Source organism: Vulpes lagopus, chromosome 19 (assembly GCF_018345385.1).
Source record: "Vulpes lagopus strain Blue_001 chromosome 19, ASM1834538v1, whole genome shotgun sequence".
NCBI lineage: Eukaryota > Metazoa > Chordata > Mammalia > Carnivora > Canidae > Vulpes > Vulpes lagopus.
In genome coordinates this window covers 38,781,049-38,800,456 of record NC_054842.1, presented here as the reverse complement: position 1 = coordinate 38,800,456, position 19,408 = coordinate 38,781,049, and the positions used below count along the sequence as shown (strand labels likewise).

The following is a 19,408-nucleotide window of genomic DNA, read 5'->3' as shown; positions in this document are numbered from 1 at the left end:
GGCATTTGAGTATGCTGTACAATGCCTATTCAAATATATTGTCCTTTTTCTGACTGAGTTGATTTACCTGTCTCTTATCTGGTTTTGTTTTGTTTTTTTTTAAGATTTTTTATATGTTCATTTGAGAGAGAGAGCAAGCACGAGAGAAAGAACAAAAGCACAAGCAGCAGGGAGGGTCAGAGAGAGGGAGAAGCAGACTCACCACTGAGCAGGGAGCTGACTTGGGGCTCGATCCCAGGATCCTGGGATCATGACCTAAGCCAAAGGCAGATTGCTTAACCGACTGAGCCATCCAAGTGCCCTGCTGATTCTTATTTGTAATTTTCATTATTGATTTATGGTGTTATTCTCAATTTCAGAGAAAAGCCTTAAATGATTCATTATAAAATATGATGATTGCTATCAAGGGTTTTTTTTTTTTTTAATCAATATCCTTTATCAGATAAAGGAATATTCCTTCTATTCCTAGTTGGTTGAGAGTTTTTATCATTAATTGGTATGATTTTGTCAATTTTCTTTTTGGCATGTATCAAAATGACCATATGATTTTTCTTTTTTCTTTTAATCTGGTGAGTTACATGGATTGAATTTCAAATATAAATCTAATCCTGAATTCCTGGAGAAAATCCTATTAGACTATGATGTATTATCCTTTTTATATGTAATTAGATTCAATCTGTTACATTTTGTTTTGGATTTTTGCTTTTATTTTCATAAGAAAGATTGGCAGATAATTTTCCATTCTTGTAATATCCTTGTCATATTGGTAGCAAGATTATTGGCTACATAACTTTTGAGTGGAAGTAGTTGGGGTTTTCCCATTGAATTTTTTTTTTTAATTTTTATTTATTTATGATAGTCACACAGAGAGAGAGAGAGAGAGAGAAAGGCAGAGACATAGGCAGAGGGAGAAGCAGGCTCCATGCACCGGGAGCCCGATGTGAGATTCGATCCCGAGTCTCCAGGATCGCGCCCTGGGCCAAAGGCAGGCGCTAAACCGCTGCGCCACCCAGGGATCCCCCCATTGAATTTTTTAAAATGATACCAGGGGATCGATCCCTGGGTGGCTCAGCGGTTTAGTGCCTGCCTTCAGCCCGGGGTGTGATCCTGGAGTCCTGGGATCGAGTCCCACATCGGGCTCCCTGCATGGAGTCTGCTTCTCCCTCTGCCTATGTCTCAGCCTCTCTCTCTGTGTGTCTTGTGAATGAATGAATGAATGAATGAATGAATGAATGAATGAATGAAAGAAGAGAAGAGAAGAGAAAAAGAAAAGAAAAGACAAGAAAGAAAGAAAAGAAAAGAAAAGACTCATTGAATGCCCCTGCCAACCTCTTCTGTCTTTTTGGATTCATCTATTCTGGATTTTTTGCGTAAATGGAATGTTATATAATATGTGGCCTTATGTGTCTAACTTCACACACTTAGCATGCTTTTTAGGCTCATACATTGTCGCATGTATCAGTACTTTCTTTTTGTGGCCAAATATTTTATTGTCTGGATATACCACCTGTTATCCATTCATCTGTTGGAAGACATTTGGGTTCTTTCCACCTTTTTGCTACTGTGAATAATGTTGCTATATACATTCATTTATAAATATTTATTTGAGTACCTTTCCAGTTCTTTGTGTATATACTTAGACGAGGAATTGCTGGACTTTTTTGCCAAACTGTTTTTCACAATGAGTGCACCATTTTACATTCCCACCAGCAATGTACAAGTGTTTCAGTTTCTCCACATTCTTTCCAACACTAGGCATTTTCACTTTTTTTGTTATCCCCATCCTAGTGATTATGAAATACAAGAATTTCTTAGAGCTCTTAAACGAGTTCTCATTGAATCACATAGACATTGGGAGAGGTATCCATAGAGTAAAAAACTAATGCAAAAAAATCTTAAGGTAGGTACTCAGAACTGCTAGCATATTTATTTAAATTTTTTTAAATTTTATTTAAACATTTGATTATGAGTTGGTAGTTTGATTATCATCCTAGAGTATACACACGCTCATACATATCTACATTTCTTTTTTATTATTTCTTTTAGCTACCTAAGAAGGAAAGGAATAATAATAAATGAAACATCTGCAGTTGTGTATGCTCAGTTGCTCACAGGTCGTAAATATCAAATAAATCAAAATGGCGAAGTTCGTCTAGAGAAACAGTGGTCAAAACAAGTTCTTCCTTTTGTTTATCAAACTATTGTAAAGGTAAGTCTCCATCAGGTCTCAGTTGTATCTTAATGCACACTACTTCATACTGAATAAAAAAAAGACTGAAAAAAATATCATATTGGTATTTATTTATGAATAGAAAACTAATGCAGCAGTATATATAATGGAGATTATGATTTAATATAATTTGAAAAAACTAGTCTTTTTTTATTTATGTATACTTGGCATATAACATTATATTGGTTTCAGGTGTACAAAATGATTCAATATATACACTGCCAAATGATCAGCAGTATAAGTCTAGTTACCATCTGCTATCATACAAAGTTACACAATTTTTTAAGATTTACTTTTTTAGCTACTTTCAAATATGTAATGCATTATTATTGACTAAAGTCATCATGCTGTACCTTACATCTCTATGCTTTATTTATTTTATAACTCTAAGATTGTACCCCTTAAGCCCCTTCACCCATTTCACCCATCTCCCCAAACCCCTTCCTTCGGGCAGCCACCAGCCATTTCTCTGTATCTGTTAGTTGTGTTGTATTTTGTTTTATTTGTTTGCTTTGTTTTTCAAATTCCATATTAACTGGTCATATGGTATTTGTCTTTCTCTCTCTTATTTAACTTACCATAATACCCTCATGGTTTATCCATGTTGTTGCAAATGGCAAGATTTTCATTATTTTTTATGGTTGAGTCGTATTCCTCTCTCTCTCTCTCTCTCTCTCTCTCTCTCTGTGTGTGTGTGTGTAGAGGGAGAGAGAGAGAGACCACATACATACGGCGGGTGAGGGGTGGGGGGCATGTGCCTGCCAGATTTAGCAGGACACATGCAATGCTAGCAAAGTAAAGAAAGAGCACAAAAAATGGCACCTGCTAGCACTTCAGTACCCAGAAAAAGTCCCAACAGGCCCTTGTCCCTCTGACAGACACTTTAAGATTAGCAAATGAATCTTTTTTCCATGGATCTAGATTACTTTCAAACTGCTGCTTTTACCCTAGGTCTCAGGGCCAATGAGTCTGCACACAGCCCTTTAAGAGCAGAATCTCCAGTACCTATAGCCTTTTGGGTCTCCTGGATGTAAGCCCCATTGGTTTTCAAAGCCAGATACTTTGGGGGTCTGTCTCTCCAGTGCAGTTTCCAAGGGTTGAGGTGCCTGATACGGGACACAAACCCCTTGCTCCTCAGGAAGAAGATCCCTCCTTTTGATTGTGTGTCTCCACATCAGGGGTAGACTTTTGGCAAGAATATGTCTCTGCCTCTCCTATCTGTATTGATGTATGCCTTTTAATTTTTTGTAGTGGAATTGTTCAACTAGTTTTCAGGTCTTTTTCAGAGGATACTAATTTGTCCATAGGTAGCTGAAGATTTGTTGTGTCCATGGGAGGAGAGGATTTCAAGATCTTCCTAGGCTGCCATCTTGAACCACCACAAAAACTGTAGTCTTTAAAAGGATTATTTATGCTCAGACACTCCCTTGGTGTGTGATTAGGGAACTTGTCTTTTTTATTTATTTATTTTTTAAACTTATTCTCTAATTTTTTTTTTTGTTTTGTTTTTCTTATTCTCTAATTGAAAAAGCCCCACATTAGCTTAACACTGCAGTTTTAGATACTTACTCTCCAAAACGTGTTTGCCTTAAATAAGTTAGAAAGGAAAGGAAAGGGAGAGAGAGAGAGAAAGAAAAAAAAAAGGAAAGAAAAAAAAAGAAGAAAGAAAGAAAGAAAGAAAGAAAGAAAAAGAAAGAAAGAAGGAAAGAAAGAAAGAAAAAGAAAGAAAGAAAGAAAGAAAGAAAGAAAGAAAGAAAGAAAGAAAGAAAGAAAGAAAAACAGGCTTTTGTATTTGTAGTTTTGGGTATGATAAAGGATACAAAAATTTTTTAAATCATGTATTCATCCTATAATTTTGGGAAACAGTATAGTATAGTAATTAAGAGCATAGACTGCCTGAGTTGACTTCTTGCTGTACAACCTTGGGTGAGATTTCACTCCCTTTCTGTTGCCTTAATTTCCTTGGGTTTTGTAAGGTGAGGCTAAATAATGATCTGTGCTACAGAGGTTGTCTTGAGGATGAAATGAATTAATAAATGTATGAAGTACCTAGAAGAATGGCATATAAAATCAACACATTTTAGCTACTAGAATTATGTAGAAAATCTTTATATTTCACATTGGCAGACAGCATAGTCATAACCCCATAGGAAGAAAAACTTGATGTGCAATCCATAGAAATTTTGACTATGATAATTACTTTTATATTTCATTCTATATAGGATATCCGAGCTTTTGACTCCCGTTTCTCCAATATCAAAACATTGGACGACTTGTTTCCTCCTAGAAGTATGGTCTTTATGCTGGGAACCCCCTATTACGGCTGCACTGGAGAAGTTAGTTCCTGTTATTATTACTAATTACATTTCTTTAATTTTAAGTTAATAGAGTTATTTAACTTATCCTCATTTAGGTATAAAATAAAATATAATACTGAAGGGGAAAAAATGTATTTGTCTAACTTAAGAACACAGTATTTGACTGTATGTCTTTTGTGTTGAGCAGGTTGGGGTCAGGAGGCAGGGGAAAAAGAATTCAAATCATAATTGTTTATTTAGCAGGTTTATTTATTGTGATAGTACGGATGAAGCAATTCTGAAATCATTTTAGTTGTATTATTGAGTTAATGAACTTATAAATGTTGATGTTTGAGAAACTCCAGTTCTGACATGGAAAAAGATACATGTAAATATGAAATGGAAGAATGCAAGAAAGAATCTGGGGACAGATTAGAATTGGAGGTATTAATATGAACTCATGATTTTTAAAATACATACATGTTTGTATGTGTATGAATGCATATATGCCTGTACATACACACTTTCTAGCTCTATTTGCTCAAAAGGATAAGAAGCAAAAACACTCTGGTAACAATGAACACATATAATCTCCAGGTTTTGACCTCTAATAGCATACTCCACTGAAAGCTTCTCAGAAATGGCTCATTACAGGGCAGGGACAGGGTAGGTAGAAGATAACCATTTGTTATGCCATCAAGTAAGGAAGTGCTCAAAAAAGTGATGGGAGCATATCCCATAAACACAGGAGCCAGATTAAAGGGGCTCCTACCAAACTGGCCAAATCTGGGACAGTTTGAGTGCTAAAATAATAAAGTACAGTAATGAATTATAAACCATTGAGGGGAAATAGGAATTAATGATTCCACAGTGATAATAAATAAGTAAATAGGGAATGGAAGGGCTTTTGCTTATAGTATCGTGTCAAAGGTAAATGGAGAGAGTGCTAGAGTTGGAAAACCACCATTTTATAAGCATTATGATAAAGATTGAATAGGGCAACAATCATCGTTGGAAATTAAATCTAGGGGGAATTTTTTATCTGAATAGGATATTTTCATGGTCTTATAATGTATCTTCCCACAGACTGTTAATTAGGTGTAAGAGGGGAAAAAAAAAAAAACATTAATTGGACAGTAAAGAAATTGAGCAATATCTTTGATATAATCAAAGTTTTAATATCACAGTGAGGGACAGGTGAACATCATGTACTTCCATATGTGATACCCTAATAAGGACACATCATCCATGCACTATTCTGGCTGAGAATATATGAGATTACTCTAATCACAAGGAAGCATCAGACAAATCCAAAAAAGGAACTTTTGTTTTTAGATGCAAGATAGAGGGGGTAGAATGACCGGTATTCTTCTTCAAAATATCAATGTTATAAAAGACAAAGAAACACTTTGGATATAGTTTAGATTTAAGGAGGCTAGAGAGAGATGACAACTAAATGCAATATCTGATCCTAGCTTAGATTCTGTAGTAGAAAGAGAAAAGAGTTTTCTTTATTAAAAGGAATTTTTTTTTTTAAGATTTTATTTATTCACCAGAGACACAGAGAGCAGAGACACAGAAAGAGGGAGAAGCAGGCCCCCTTTGGGGAGCCTGATACGATACTGTATCCCAGGATCATGACCTGAGCCAAAAGCAGAGCTCAACCACTGAGCCACCAGGTGCCCCAAAAGGAACATTTTTAGATCAACTGTGACAAAATTGGGATATGAACAGTAGATTAGTATTGTTATCAATGTAAATAAATATACTTACTACTGTACTACGGTTATATAGTAAAATATCCTTCTTCTTAGGAAATATACACCAAAATATTAAAGGATAAGGGACACGATATACGTAATATACCCTCAGAAAGTTCAGAAAAATAATTGTATGTAAATACACAGTGCACAAATATGTTAAAGCAGATGGAGTAAAATGTGAATATTTCCGTAAATGTTTTATAAATGATCTTTGGCCTATTTTTATTTTTGCAACTTTTTGGTAGGTTAAAGTTATTTGCAAATAAAAAGTTAATTTAGAAAAAAAAAGACTGGGGATCCCTGGGTGGCGCAGCGGTTTAGCGCCTGCCTTTGGCCCAGGGTGCGATCCTGGAGACCTGGGATCGAGTCCCACATTGGGCTCCCGGTGCATGGAGCCTGCTTCTCCCTCTGCCTGTGTCTCTGCCTCTCTCTCTCTCTCTCTCTCTCTCTCTCTCTCTCTCTCTGTGTGTGCCTATCATAAATAAATAAAATTAAAAAAAAAAAAAGAAAAAGAAAAAAAAAGACTGGCTAACAGCAATTGAAGCAAGTACAATGACTCAAATTTACATTATAGTCACATTCATTTACAAATTCTAAGAAAATCTCCAGTATCCAGCTTTACTGAAATACACACTGTGAGAAATGTCAGAAATAAACACTGTTCAAATAAGTAGAAAAGTAAATAAAATATAGTGAGAGAGACTAAAACATACTTTGATTTTTTTTTTTTCCTTCCAAGGTTCAGGATTCAGGGGATGTGATTACAGAAGGTAGGATTCGTGTGGTTTTCAGCATTCCATGTGAACCCAATCTTGATGCTTTAATACAGAACCAGCATGTGAGTACTATGGTCCATATTGTTTAATTTAGAATTGATGTACTTTAAAAGTGTTAGAAAAATATTTTTACCACCTCCTTTGAATATACTGTAAATATTTTATTTAATGCTAAGTGTGAGGAATCTGTGCTCAAACTTCATGCAAATCTTCGGGGCGGGGGAAATCACTGAAATCCCATTATTAATCTGTAACAGTTTTTATGGGTTATCATGTTCAAGCTTAAGAAGGGTCATGTTTTTTAGGATGCCCTCTAGGAATACTTAGATTTTTTAAAATAAACTTTTCATAATCAAAGCCTACATTTTAAGTTACAAGTGACAAATGGCATTCTTGCAATGGTTATGTTTCTACTCAGCTAAAAAGGAGTAGTCCCTAGAAGAAATTGGGAAACTGCATTTAGATTCATAGCATCCTTTTTTAGGACCTTCTTCTCCAAAGATGTTCACTCCTTTTATTTTTCCCTTTACAATAGGAGGAGAATTCTGATATCTGTCATATATTCTTCTTGATTGATTAGACAATTAATTTGACTGGAACTAATCCTCAATCAGCCAGCTATTGCTTCTTACACTTTTATTTTCTCTAATAGTAAATTATAAAGCTTTAGATCCTGTAAAAAAGGAATTCAAGGCCTTGAACATTAGCATATACTTGAGGAAACTAAGGAAGGCAGACAAGTCCCTAAAGTCCTACCATCAGGTCTCTTTTGGAGAAAGAATTCAGAAAGCACAGTTAGGAAACCAGAGAGTCCCCATTTGATAAAGATGCTGGAGCTCTTGGTTCTGAGAGTTAGTGGAGGTAGAGGAACTTATTTATGTTTCTTCATCTCTAGCTTTTTCTAAATCTGAATGAACATGCCCACCTCTAGCGTGCAGTGTTGCTAGGCATGTCTTCTCCACTGTGCTCTCTTTCCCTTTATATATCTTCCTCAACTTTTACTCAAGCCTTCTTTCTCTACCCCAATGTTTTCTGCTTTTTACTGTACATTTTCTAGAATATTTGTGATGATCCTCATCAATTTTAATTATACCATAACTGATTATTTCTCAAAAGGAATACTATTAGTATTTTGGATGGGACAACTATGTGTAAAATGGGACTGTCCTATATATGACAGCTCAGCTAGCATCTTTGTCCCTGGACACTAAGTGCTCGTAGCGCATGCCAATAATTGGATGTGCCCCTATACATTTCCAGGTGCTTATTAGAAAAAAAGGTGATACTCCTGTGATAGAGAACTACTACCTTAATTCTTCTATATCTATTCTAGAAAGTATACTTGATTTGTCTGTATTATTTCTAAACCTAATAATGCTCTTGATGGAACAACTGTATTACATTCTTTACTAGCATATTAACATTTTAATAATAAATTTATATATTCCATGCAACTAAAAAAATTTATCCTTTTGGGGGTTATTGTAGACATATAAGATATGCATATAATTCATAAAGTGTGTATATACATTCATATGAATATAGTATATGAAAACCACATAAAATATGTGTTATTATTATGTACATTATGTTAGGATTATATGGTAGCTTACACTAGTTGGTACTGGATTTGTAATTTGCTTCCTGGTTAAAAATTGTATGGTCTGATACTTTATTTTTTAATCTTCATAGTTTCTTCCCTTAAGTACACAAATTAAGGTCACATTTCATTGACTATATTGACTATAAACCTATACATATTTCTTATTTTCATATGATAATAAATATTAAGGGAAATGAGTTTACTTATATTTATATATGAAGAACATTTTAATTTTGTTCAGTAGCAACTGTTTTGATGACATATTCATGTTTTAGTTCAATGTAATAATCATCAAGGCCTCATTATGTCCCAAGTACTTTACCAGTCCCTACTTTGAATATGAAAATTAATGTTTAAAAAATAGTTCTTGCCTGCAGAGTTTGCCATTTAGACTTACAGTAGACTTTATTTCTTGAGACAGTTTCACAAATTGTATATTTCCTCCCCCTTTCATCCATCCTTGGGAATTCTGTCCTTTAAGGAGAGAGAGGAGCAGAAAAATTCTGCCTACAGATCCTTTCAAAAAAAAAAAGGGAAATGGATCACTTACTTTTGAGAATCCTTATATTGCCACATTCCAATGGTTAGTGATGTCTTGATTATCTCCAGATTTTAAAGGTAAAGAAATAACATTTGATGCTTTGTGTTTCCATAATTGACCTTTTTGTTTTTATATTTAAAGAAATATTCTATAAAGTACAACCCAGGATATGTGTTGGCCAGTCGCCTTGGAGTGAGTGGATACCTTGTTTCAAGGTTTACAGGAAGTATTTTTATTGGAAGAGGATCTAGGAGAAAGTAAGTTTATGTTAGAGAAATTTACTTAAAGTGGCAGAAAAAATTAAATGATAAACTGGTTAATATTTTAGTATTTATTTTCTTTTATTAATTGCTCTGAATTTTCTTTAAAAATTATGCATAAATTCCTCTGATGGTAATCTTTCATCTAAATGGCACATGTTTTAGGTGTTTGGAAAGACAGTTCTTATTTTTAGCAGCTAACAAATTGAACCTTGAAAAAAGGTATCAGAAAGTGTGTGTGAATCTTAATAATATATTTCCCTGCATTTTCTTATTTCATTCTCTTCTCTAGTTACATAATCTATTTATATGATTTATTAGTTTGGGTTTTGAAGCCTTTCCTCTAGTTTCTCAATTATTGCTAGTTTGGAAATAACTATGAAAACTGTAGAAAAACAATCAAAATTAAGTTTTTCTAAGATTGAAAGCAAACTTTGTATTCTTTGAACAAAATTTTAAAACATATATGTGTGTGTGTGTGTGTGTGTGTGTGTGTGTGTGTGTGGTTTAAATTCAGCCCTCATGGAGACCATAAAGCAAATGTGGGTTTGAATCTCAAATTCAACAAAAAAAATGAGGAGGTACCTGGATATACTAAGAAAGTTGGAAGTGAGTGGATGTATTCATCTGCAGCAGAGCAGCTTCTTGCAGAGTACTTAGAGAGGTAAGTGCCTAACAGGATCCTACTAAGCATCCAAAAATATGGGAATGTAGTAACTGTTTTGCTTTGCTGATACCAATTTTAGACAAAAAATGTTTCCTTTGGTAAAATGTGACATGCATTACATATAAACTTAATTTTGTATCATGGAGCATCATAGCTATTAGCTAAAAGAAAATAGAAAAATATTGTATATTATTTAAATGAAAAAAGATGATAAAAATTGGCCTCCTTTTATCTTTTTACATTAAAATTTTTTTTCTAAGATTTTTTTTTTTTTAAGTAATCTGTATACTGAACTTGCATCTCAAACCTACAACTCTGAGATCAAGAGTTGCACTCTCCACCAAGTCAGCCAGGAGCCCCTTGTCTTCCTTTTAATTAAAATTTTCCTTAACTTACTATCATAAATTATTCACTACTTTGCAAGTCTGTGTTAGTAGAAAGAGAATTGATATGGATAAACAAAACAACTCTCCACATGGTGGATTTTCTGAGTCTTAAAACTCCAGCCAGATGATAGATTACTACCTTAAAATTATTGAATTTTATGCTAAAATGGTGTAAGAAATCAATAAATCTTAGCTCCTCATGATAAAAATGAGAAAACTGTATACTGAGGTTAACTGAGTTACTCAGTGACAAAGATTTATAGGAAAAACTTTTAGTTGTGATTCAGAACTGAATGTTCTTTCCTTTGTTCTACTGGTTTCTAACCTTGTTTTTGAGGATCTTCTTAGTTTACTGCCATAACAAAGTACCATGAAAAAAAAAAAAAAAAAGTACCATGAGCTGGATGGCTTAAAACCACAGAAATTTAATGCCTCACAATTCTGGAGACCAGAAGACCAAAATCAAGGTGTTTGGTAGGGCGGTGCGTCCTCTGAAGATGGTAGAAAAGGAACCATTTCATTCCTCTTTGCTAGCTTCTTGTAGCCTCACACATTTGTTCTTAACTTGTAGATGCCTTGCCTCCAGTCCTCCATCTTTGCATGTGTTCTCCCTGTACATCTTCATATCATCTTTCCTCTGTTAATGTCTGTCTCTGTGTCCAAATTTCCCCTTTTCATAAACACACAGTCATGTTAGATTAGAACCCTCCCTGAAGGCCTCATTTTTATTTTATAACCTCAATAAAACTGTATTTTCAAATAAAGTCACATTCTGAAGGTAATAGGAGTGAGACTTCAATCTATCTTTTTGGGGGAAGGAATATATTCAATACATATTACCATCTGAAAATTTATTTCTTCTGTTCACTTCCATATTTCTTTAAGATACTGTATTTACCTTTTCATGATTTTTCAACTTGACATATCCATTGATTTCCAACCATGAAAGATGAAGCTTTAGCTCTCTTTAGCTACCTCCCCATTCTATTCCTTACCTCCCTGCACACGCACGTGTGTATGTATGTGTGTATGTATGTATATATATATACATATATATTTCCCCTTTCATTATAGTTGTATTAAATCTGTATTTAAGGTTTACTTGAGATAATATAAATGGTCACAGGTGGACCTTGTAGAGTATTATGGTTGCATTTCCTTTCTTGTACACATTTTTTCCCCATCTGGTTTAATCATTTGTTATTGTCTATATTTACGTAACTAATTCAACCCTAAACTCTTTGTCATAACTGGAAGAATTCTTATGGTCAGGCAGATCAAGAAATTTTTCAGTTCCATTTCTTCTTGTAGACTTTCTCCTGAAACCATCTGTCTTCCTGCTTCAGTGTAAACTAATTGTTTTCTAGGGCTGTCACACAGCTCTGCTCTCATTCTAGCCTTTCTCTATACTGTCATCTTAGGAATTCCCTACACCATTCTCCTTTGTAGGGTTCCCTTATTTCCTGGCTTTCATACTTTACTTTTTCGGGTTTATGTCTCCAGTTTGATGGGGCATTTACTTCAGTAGCTTCCTAAGAAAGCTTATGAGTCTGGAGATGTCTTTATTCTTCCCTGATCAGACTTGATACCTGGCCTGGGTATAGAATCCTAGATTGGAAATTATTTTCCCTCAGAATTTGAAAAGTACTGCTCTGTTCTCTTTTTTGTTACCTTTGCTGGTGAGAAATCTGGTGCCATTGTGATTCTGAATCTTTGTGTATGATCTATTTTCATTTTCTGAAATCTTTTTAGAATCTTCCCTTTACCAGTGCAATTTTAATAATGTGATAATGTGTGCCTTTGTCTGGATCTTCTTTCTTTCCTTTGGCTGTTTAGTTCTTTCACACTTAAAACTGATGCCCTTCCGTTCTGAGAAAATTTCTTGTATTAATTCTTTGATAATTTCATCCTCTCCTTTTGTTTCTGTTCTTTCTAGGGCTTATGTTAGATGATAGACCTCTGGATTAATCCTCTTAATTTTCGTATCTCTTCTCACCCATTTTCTATATTGTTATACTTCTGTTCTACTCTCTGGGAGATTTCTTCAACTTTATCTTATATCATTTTTATTTTTATTTGATTTAATCATTTTTAAGTTATAAAAATGTATCCTTATTCTCCAGCATTCCTTTTTTTATAGTATCTTGTTCTTATAATGAATAAAATGTCTTTTTTCTTTGAAGATAGTAGTTCTCATTTTCTTCTATTCTCCATATTTGCTCTTTTCTCCAAAATGCACTTTTTTTTCTGTTTTGATTCCAGCTTTCATATTCAAGATTTTTTTTTTTAACTTGTCTGATGGTTCTTGGATATCTACTCATATTTAAGAATGAGGCATTAAAAAGCTGATTGGAAATTTAGTGTGTTTCAGTGGAGCTTGTCAGGTGGGACTTTGCTATTTCTGCAGAGGACCTCCAAATGTTACTATCCATGTATGTATGTTTTCTCTCAGGCTGGCTAGTTTCCCTAGAGAGATATCCTCCAGCCTTTTTTTTTGGAGGACAGATGTGAGAAACAAAACTGACTTAAGTGTTTTGGAAATTAACCAGAGAAAAGGGATTTTATTATGTAGTGGATACTATGAAATGCCCTCCAAGCCTCCCTATAAGACTAGAGGTCTTACTTCTTTGGCTGCTAGGATGCTATCGTCTGACAGAGCCTCAGCTGTGTGCTCTCTTCATAAATTACCTTGCAGAAGAGAAGTGCCCCACCTAAAGTTTTGTCCCCTTTTCCACAATAGCCACAGATCCAACACCTGATCTACAAGGAGGTGTAAAAGACCCAACTAACCTGATTGACCTAGTTCAGGATACATCTGAAGGGCCATCTTAGTTTGAAATCTCTGTAGGACTGACCAAGGAGTTTAATAACAGTGGATCACAGCCCAGCTTCTCCCTACTCAATGCTGCTTCCTTTCTTTTTTTCCTTCCCCTCTATATGTGTTAATTCCACAAGAGCTCTCTGATAAACTTTCTTGTTTACTTTCATCTCAAGAGTGTGCTTGCTAAAGAAGTTACACTTCCTAGTCTGCTTCCTAGCAACACGTCGTAGTTACACTTTCATTAGTTCCCTGTCATCTCCTCACATCCTACCCTCCCATCTCCCATGCCTTGTGTACCTAAAGGTAGAGCATCCCCTGTTCAACCTCTCCAAAAGATAAACTACAGACAGTTCTTATGCGGGGTGAAGGTGAGTAATCATGTGATTATCCAACTACTTATTATACAAAATTTTCAACTAAAAGCCCAGTAAACTTCACCCTGCCCATACTATAGCATTAAAATGTACTTGGAGCCCGTAATTTCTAAGCTTTTGCAGACTTGCACATTTTAAATAATCTTGTTTGTTGTTGACTTCCCACCCTGGTTGCTTAGGGTGCAGCTTTTTCCCATCTTTCAAATCAATTAATACTTACCCATCCAGTTTCCAGTTCCTAAAATTTTCTTAACAACTCATATATGCTGTCAGACTCACCACTTCTCTTTTCCTGCCTTTCTGGGTCTCTGGCCTATTTTATACTTTACTCTTTTTTTTTTTTTTTTTTTTTTTTGTAGGTTAGGAAGTGAGCAAAAATTAAGCTCATATGTTCAGTCTGCTATGTGTATTTAAAGGTCCTGCACTATTCAGGAAGCAATGGAGTTTTGAGGACTATGAGAAGAAACTTTTATTTTATTTTATTTTTCTTTATTGTGGGATGATCCAGCTTTGTTGTGAAAATTAGAAAATGAACCTGTAGATATTATTTTTGTCCATTTATCACCTATCATTATGATCTAAAAGTGATTAGAGCCAGTAAATGAAGTTTATAAATAAAGCTTATTATAGTTTATGAATTGAATCATTTCTCCCTCAGCTGCTGGGAGTTTTTTGAGGGCCTATGAATACTTTCAAATTATTTAGTCTCTATCCTTTATTAATACTCTGTATATAACAGTCAGTCCTCAGTATATTTTATATGTCCCCTTAGGATCCAAAATTATTTGATAGCAAGTTTATGTGAAGTTAGCCATACATATTTTCTAAGCAGTATTTTTGTTTGTTTGGCTAGAGCTCCAGAACTATTTAGTTATATAGCCAAAAACAGCCAGGAGGATGTATTCTATGAAGATGACATTTGGCCTGGAGAAAATGAGAATGGGTAAGCCAAATTTGTAGTATTTATTGGCTCATAGTTCAACTTAGTAGTTCTAGTGAAAGCTACAGTAGTTAATCAAGAATTTATATTACTTTTGTGGGGAGGGTTTTATATATACATGTATATATATATATACATACATTTGTTGCTTTAAGATCTTCATATATCAGTAAAGTACTTTTAAACTAATTTACTGGGTTTTTTTAATTACTGAGAAATAATAGGTCCATGTTGATACTAGATTTATAACTATTTCCAATTAAGTTTAGTGATTATTAATTATTTGCTGTCATTTATAATTCATAACCCTTAGAAAATTTATATTAGGCATTTTGTATAAACCCTCAGTAAGTTTTAATCATTGAGAAAAAATTATTGTTTTTAAATGTAGTGCTGAGAAAGTTCAAGAAATTATTACTTGGCTAAAGGGACATCCTGTCAGTACTTTGTCTCGTTCTTCTTGTGATTTACAAATTCTGGATGCAGCTATTGTTGAGAAAATTGAGGAAGAAGTCGAAAAGTGCAAGGTACTAATTTTCAATAACCAAGATGATTGATGAGATTTGAAGTTAAATTGACTGTATATCATTCTACAGATAATTTATTTGTGTTTGCATCAAGTAAAAGGTGAACTCAGTGTTTCTAATTTATGTCAGGTAATCCTATAAAAAATGTTCCAGCCATTTCCACTGGTCATTAATAAGTTTATCTGAATAAATAGAAATGTACTTTAATGTATAAAAGCTATTAACATTTAAATTTTATGTCCTAATGGTGTTTCTAATTTTAGGAATTAATACTATGTAATTCTAGCCAAAATATAAAGTTTATGATTAAGAAATAAGGTCGATCCCCTATTCCTTCCTATTCTTTTTTTAAAGACATAGTTCTTTTTATAAAACATAAACACTGTTTAATTCAGTTTTACAGAATCACTTGTAAAATGTACTTTTCCATCCACAAACACATTCAGTATTTTTGAAATCCTGCTTAATCTCCAATTTTTTTGTGTCTTGATTTTTGAAAGCAATCATCTTTTGTGTTGCCTTAACTATTTTATTTTCATCTTCTATCTTGATATAATAGAAAATGAATTATATTCCTTTTTTAAATTTTTTTATTTTATTTTCCGCACGTTGGCCTTTTTTATTAAAATGATGTTGCTTTGCTAACACAGCAGTCTAATAGCAGACTAAGTTAAGAAATGGGCTCTGAAGTCATTTTCCCCCATTTCTCTTTCAGTACTTATAACCTTAGGCAGGATACTTAAGATACTTTCCATACCCCTATGTCTTCATTGGTAAAATGAGAATAAAATAGTACCTACTTCATAGGGTCATCAAAAGAATTAACTAGGTTAATACATGTAAACTCCTTCTAGTAATGCCTATTTTTAAGCCCTAATGATGCTTGGCTATTATTATTTGAATTCTTTTATCACATATTCAAGAGCTATGAAGGCAGTCTGGAAAATAACTACTAGATGACTCTTTTTCTTTTTAGGAAAAACTATAAGGCTTAGAGCCAAGAGTCTGATTTTTTTTTAAAAGATCATTGATACTCAGATGAGAGAAACCTACATTTCGGGATCCCTGGGTGGTTCAACGGTTTAACGCCTGCCTTTGGCCCAGGGCTTGATCCTGGGGTCCCGGAATTGGATCCTACATCGGGCTCCTTGCATGGAGCCTGCTTCTCCCTCTGCTTCTCTCTCTGTGTGTCTCATGAATAAATAAAATCTTAAAAAAAAAAAAAAGAAAGAAAGAAACCTGCATTTCATTTTTTTTAACCTTCATTTCCTTTTGTCTTTCAACCTAGAATAAAATCTATTTGTACAGCATTGTTTTTGAAACGAGTTTTCCACTTAATAAAGGTTTATTACTCTAAGGCCCCAAATTTTACTTTGATGCTTGAGATTCTCCATTTCTAACAAGCTCCCACATGATTGTGAATAGTCAGACCCCAGAACTTTTCATTTAGTAGCTGTGGATTGGAGCCTGTTTTGAAAATTCATCAGTTTATTAATTTCCCTAATGAATCGGGTTTGACTGCCATGTCCTGTAATCAATGCTGTAATGTAGTAATACCTAGAGACATATTAAAGCATATGGGTTATTTTTTTCATATGCAATACTCCAGGCAGAGGTTTGGGGTCTGCTTTTTATATGTTTTATGTTTATTTTTTTCTCCTTCCTGCTGTTTTCAGGGGGTATCAGTTGTACCGTATTAGTCCTAGTCTGCTGTGGGCTGGAAGCATGGACATCCTGTCAGTACTGCCTTCACTATTCATTCTATTTACAATTGCAATCTCTCTCCATACTGTGGTCCCCCTTACCTGCTTTATTTTTCTCTATGTTTTTTACCATCAAACGTACTATATATTTTCCTTATTTTGTTTCTTGTATGTCTCCCTGAATAAAGGAACAGATCGCTATTTTATCCTCAGCACCTAGATCAGTACAAGGCACATATATGGCACTCAGTAAGGATTTGTTGAAAGAATAAATGAAATGTCTTCATAATAAAAGATAATAGGGTCTGTTTAAAGTCTTGAGCATTTTACAGTATATAATACATGAATTCTATAGTATGTGGTCTCTGTAGCTTGGAGCTGTTTAATGCCCTGTTATACTTATTTCCGTAAGGTATGTTCTAAAGATAGGTGGCTGCCAAATAAGTAAACTGTTGCCATTTTTTTTAGTTGATAAGAATTCACTTAAAAAATATTTAATGTGAATAGTAGTTATGGATAGCAAGGGATATAAACTATTCTCATGTTTTTATTAGGTAGAGCAGGTATTGTTATGGATAGCAAGGGATATAAACTATTCTCATGATTTTATTAGGTAGAGCAGGTATTGTTATTTCTATTTTACAGTAGAAGGAGGCTGATGCTTAAGTTGAGTGTGAGCTCACAAAATTAACAAGAAGTAAACTTGGGACACAACTCTTCTTCCCGCATTTGCTAGATGATCAAAAAATTCAGGCATCAAAGCCAATTTCACAATAGATTCCAAAATCCAGGGCTTTGTTAAATCAGTGCCACCTTAATTTTTATAAGTTGCCAATAGACCGACTGATCTATTGTCATAGATCAGTACTTTATATTTTTTTTCCTTTAATATAAATCTTCATTGACTATAACATAAAATTCTTTTTAGAGTAAAAAAGCATTTGAACAAAATAGCATTTACATAAATTTCAAACAGATCAATCTAATCTTTTGTTAGTAGTAAGGTTACTTTGGGGGAAGTAGTAACTGGGAAGGAACACAGGAGTTCTTATGTTGTGCTTTGTAATGTTCTCTTTCCTGAACTTGGTATGGTTATACATAAATAAGCTCACACTATAAAAATTAATCGGGTGTATACATACAATTTTGTATTTTTCTTATGCCTTATATACTTGAACAAAAAACTTACCTTTAAAAACATTTTAAAGGGTACCTGGGTGACTCAGTCAGTTAAGCATCTGCCTTCAGCTCAGGTCATGATCTTGGGGTCCTGGGATTGAGCCTCATGTTGGGCTGTCTATTCAGCAGAGAGTCTTCTCTCTCTCTCTCTCTGCCTCTCCTCTCTGCTATGCTCTCTCTCTCCCCCTCAAATAAACAAAATCTTTTTAAAAAATTTAAGATTTTAAATTTATTAATGAAAAAAATATTTTTTTAAAGATTTATTCATAAGAGACACACACACAGAGAGAGGCAGAGATATAGGCAGAGGGAAAAGCAGGCTCCCCACAAGGAGCCCAATGTGGGACTCAATCTCAGATCCCTGGATCATGCCCTGAGCCGAAGGCAGATGCCCAATCGCTGAGCCACCCAGGCATCCCCCCAAAAAATGATTTTTAATTTATTTATTCATGAGAGACACAGAAAGAGAGGCAGAGACATAGGCAGAGGGAGAAGCAGGCTCTCCACAGGGAGCCTGATGCGGGACTTGTTCCCAGGACCCTGGGATCACGACCTGAGCCAAAGGCAGATGCTCAACCCGAGCCACCCAAGTTCCCCCCCCCCAAAAAAAATTTTAAAGTAAGAATTTATTATTCCGGGCAGCACAGGTGACTCAGCAGTTTAGCGCCACCTTCAGCCCAGGGCCTGATCATGGAGACCCGGGATAGAGTCCCACATTGGGCTCCCTGCCTGGAGCCTGCCTCCCCCTCTGCCTGTGCCTCTGCCTCTCTCTCTCTCTCTCTCTCTCTCTCATGAATAAATAAGTAAAATTTAAAAAAAAAAAGAATTTATTATTCCTCCCTGCTACATCTGAAGAACTTCAAATATTCTTTAAATTACTCATTTCAGGGGATCCCTGGGTGGCGCAGCGGTTTGGCGCCTGCCTTTGGCCCAGGGCGCGATCCTGGAGACCCGGGATCGAATCCCACGTCGGGCTCCCGGTGCATGGAGCCTGCTTCTCCCTCCGCCTGTGTCTCTGCCTCTCTCTCTCTCTCTGTGACTATCATAAATAAATAAAAAATTAAAAAAAAAAAAATTTAAATTACTCATTTCATTTGGTTTTTAAAAATGAATAAGAATGATGGCCAACTGAATAATAATAATTTTATATTTTAATGTAAATTCAAATAATAATTTTATAATTTAATGTTTTTAAATATTTAAAATTTTTTCTTTCTTCAGCAAAGAAAGAATAATAAGAAGGTACGAGTAACAGTGAAGCCCCATTTGCTGTACAGAGTAAGTTTCCTATCAAAGAATTAAAAGTTGTTTTTACTTTAAAAGTATATAAGGAACAAAATG

General features: G+C 34.6%; 1 protein-coding gene across 4 annotated transcripts in view; it reads left to right on the top strand.

Annotated features, from left to right (window-relative positions):
* Window positions 1-19,408, top strand: part of XRN1 (5'-3' exoribonuclease 1) — a 102,077-nt gene that overhangs the window by 53,370 nt on the left and 29,299 nt on the right. For 2 of the 4 annotated variants that reach the window (XM_041734195.1, XM_041734194.1), the window contains exons 21-28: window positions 2,047-2,209; window positions 4,453-4,566; window positions 7,030-7,128; window positions 9,352-9,467; window positions 9,988-10,134; window positions 14,572-14,661; window positions 15,050-15,185; window positions 19,289-19,345. In XM_041734195.1, the coding sequence (XP_041590129.1) occupies window positions 2,047-2,209; window positions 4,453-4,566; window positions 7,030-7,128; window positions 9,352-9,467; window positions 9,988-10,134; window positions 14,572-14,661; window positions 15,050-15,185; window positions 19,289-19,345 (922 nt within the window). Of the gene's footprint in view, window positions 1-2,046; window positions 2,210-4,452; window positions 4,567-7,029; window positions 7,129-9,150; window positions 9,288-9,351; window positions 9,468-9,987; window positions 10,135-14,571; window positions 14,662-15,049; window positions 15,186-19,288; window positions 19,346-19,408 lie in introns of those variants that run through there. The other 2 variants (XR_005984590.1, XM_041734196.1) reach the window with 2 other exon arrangements.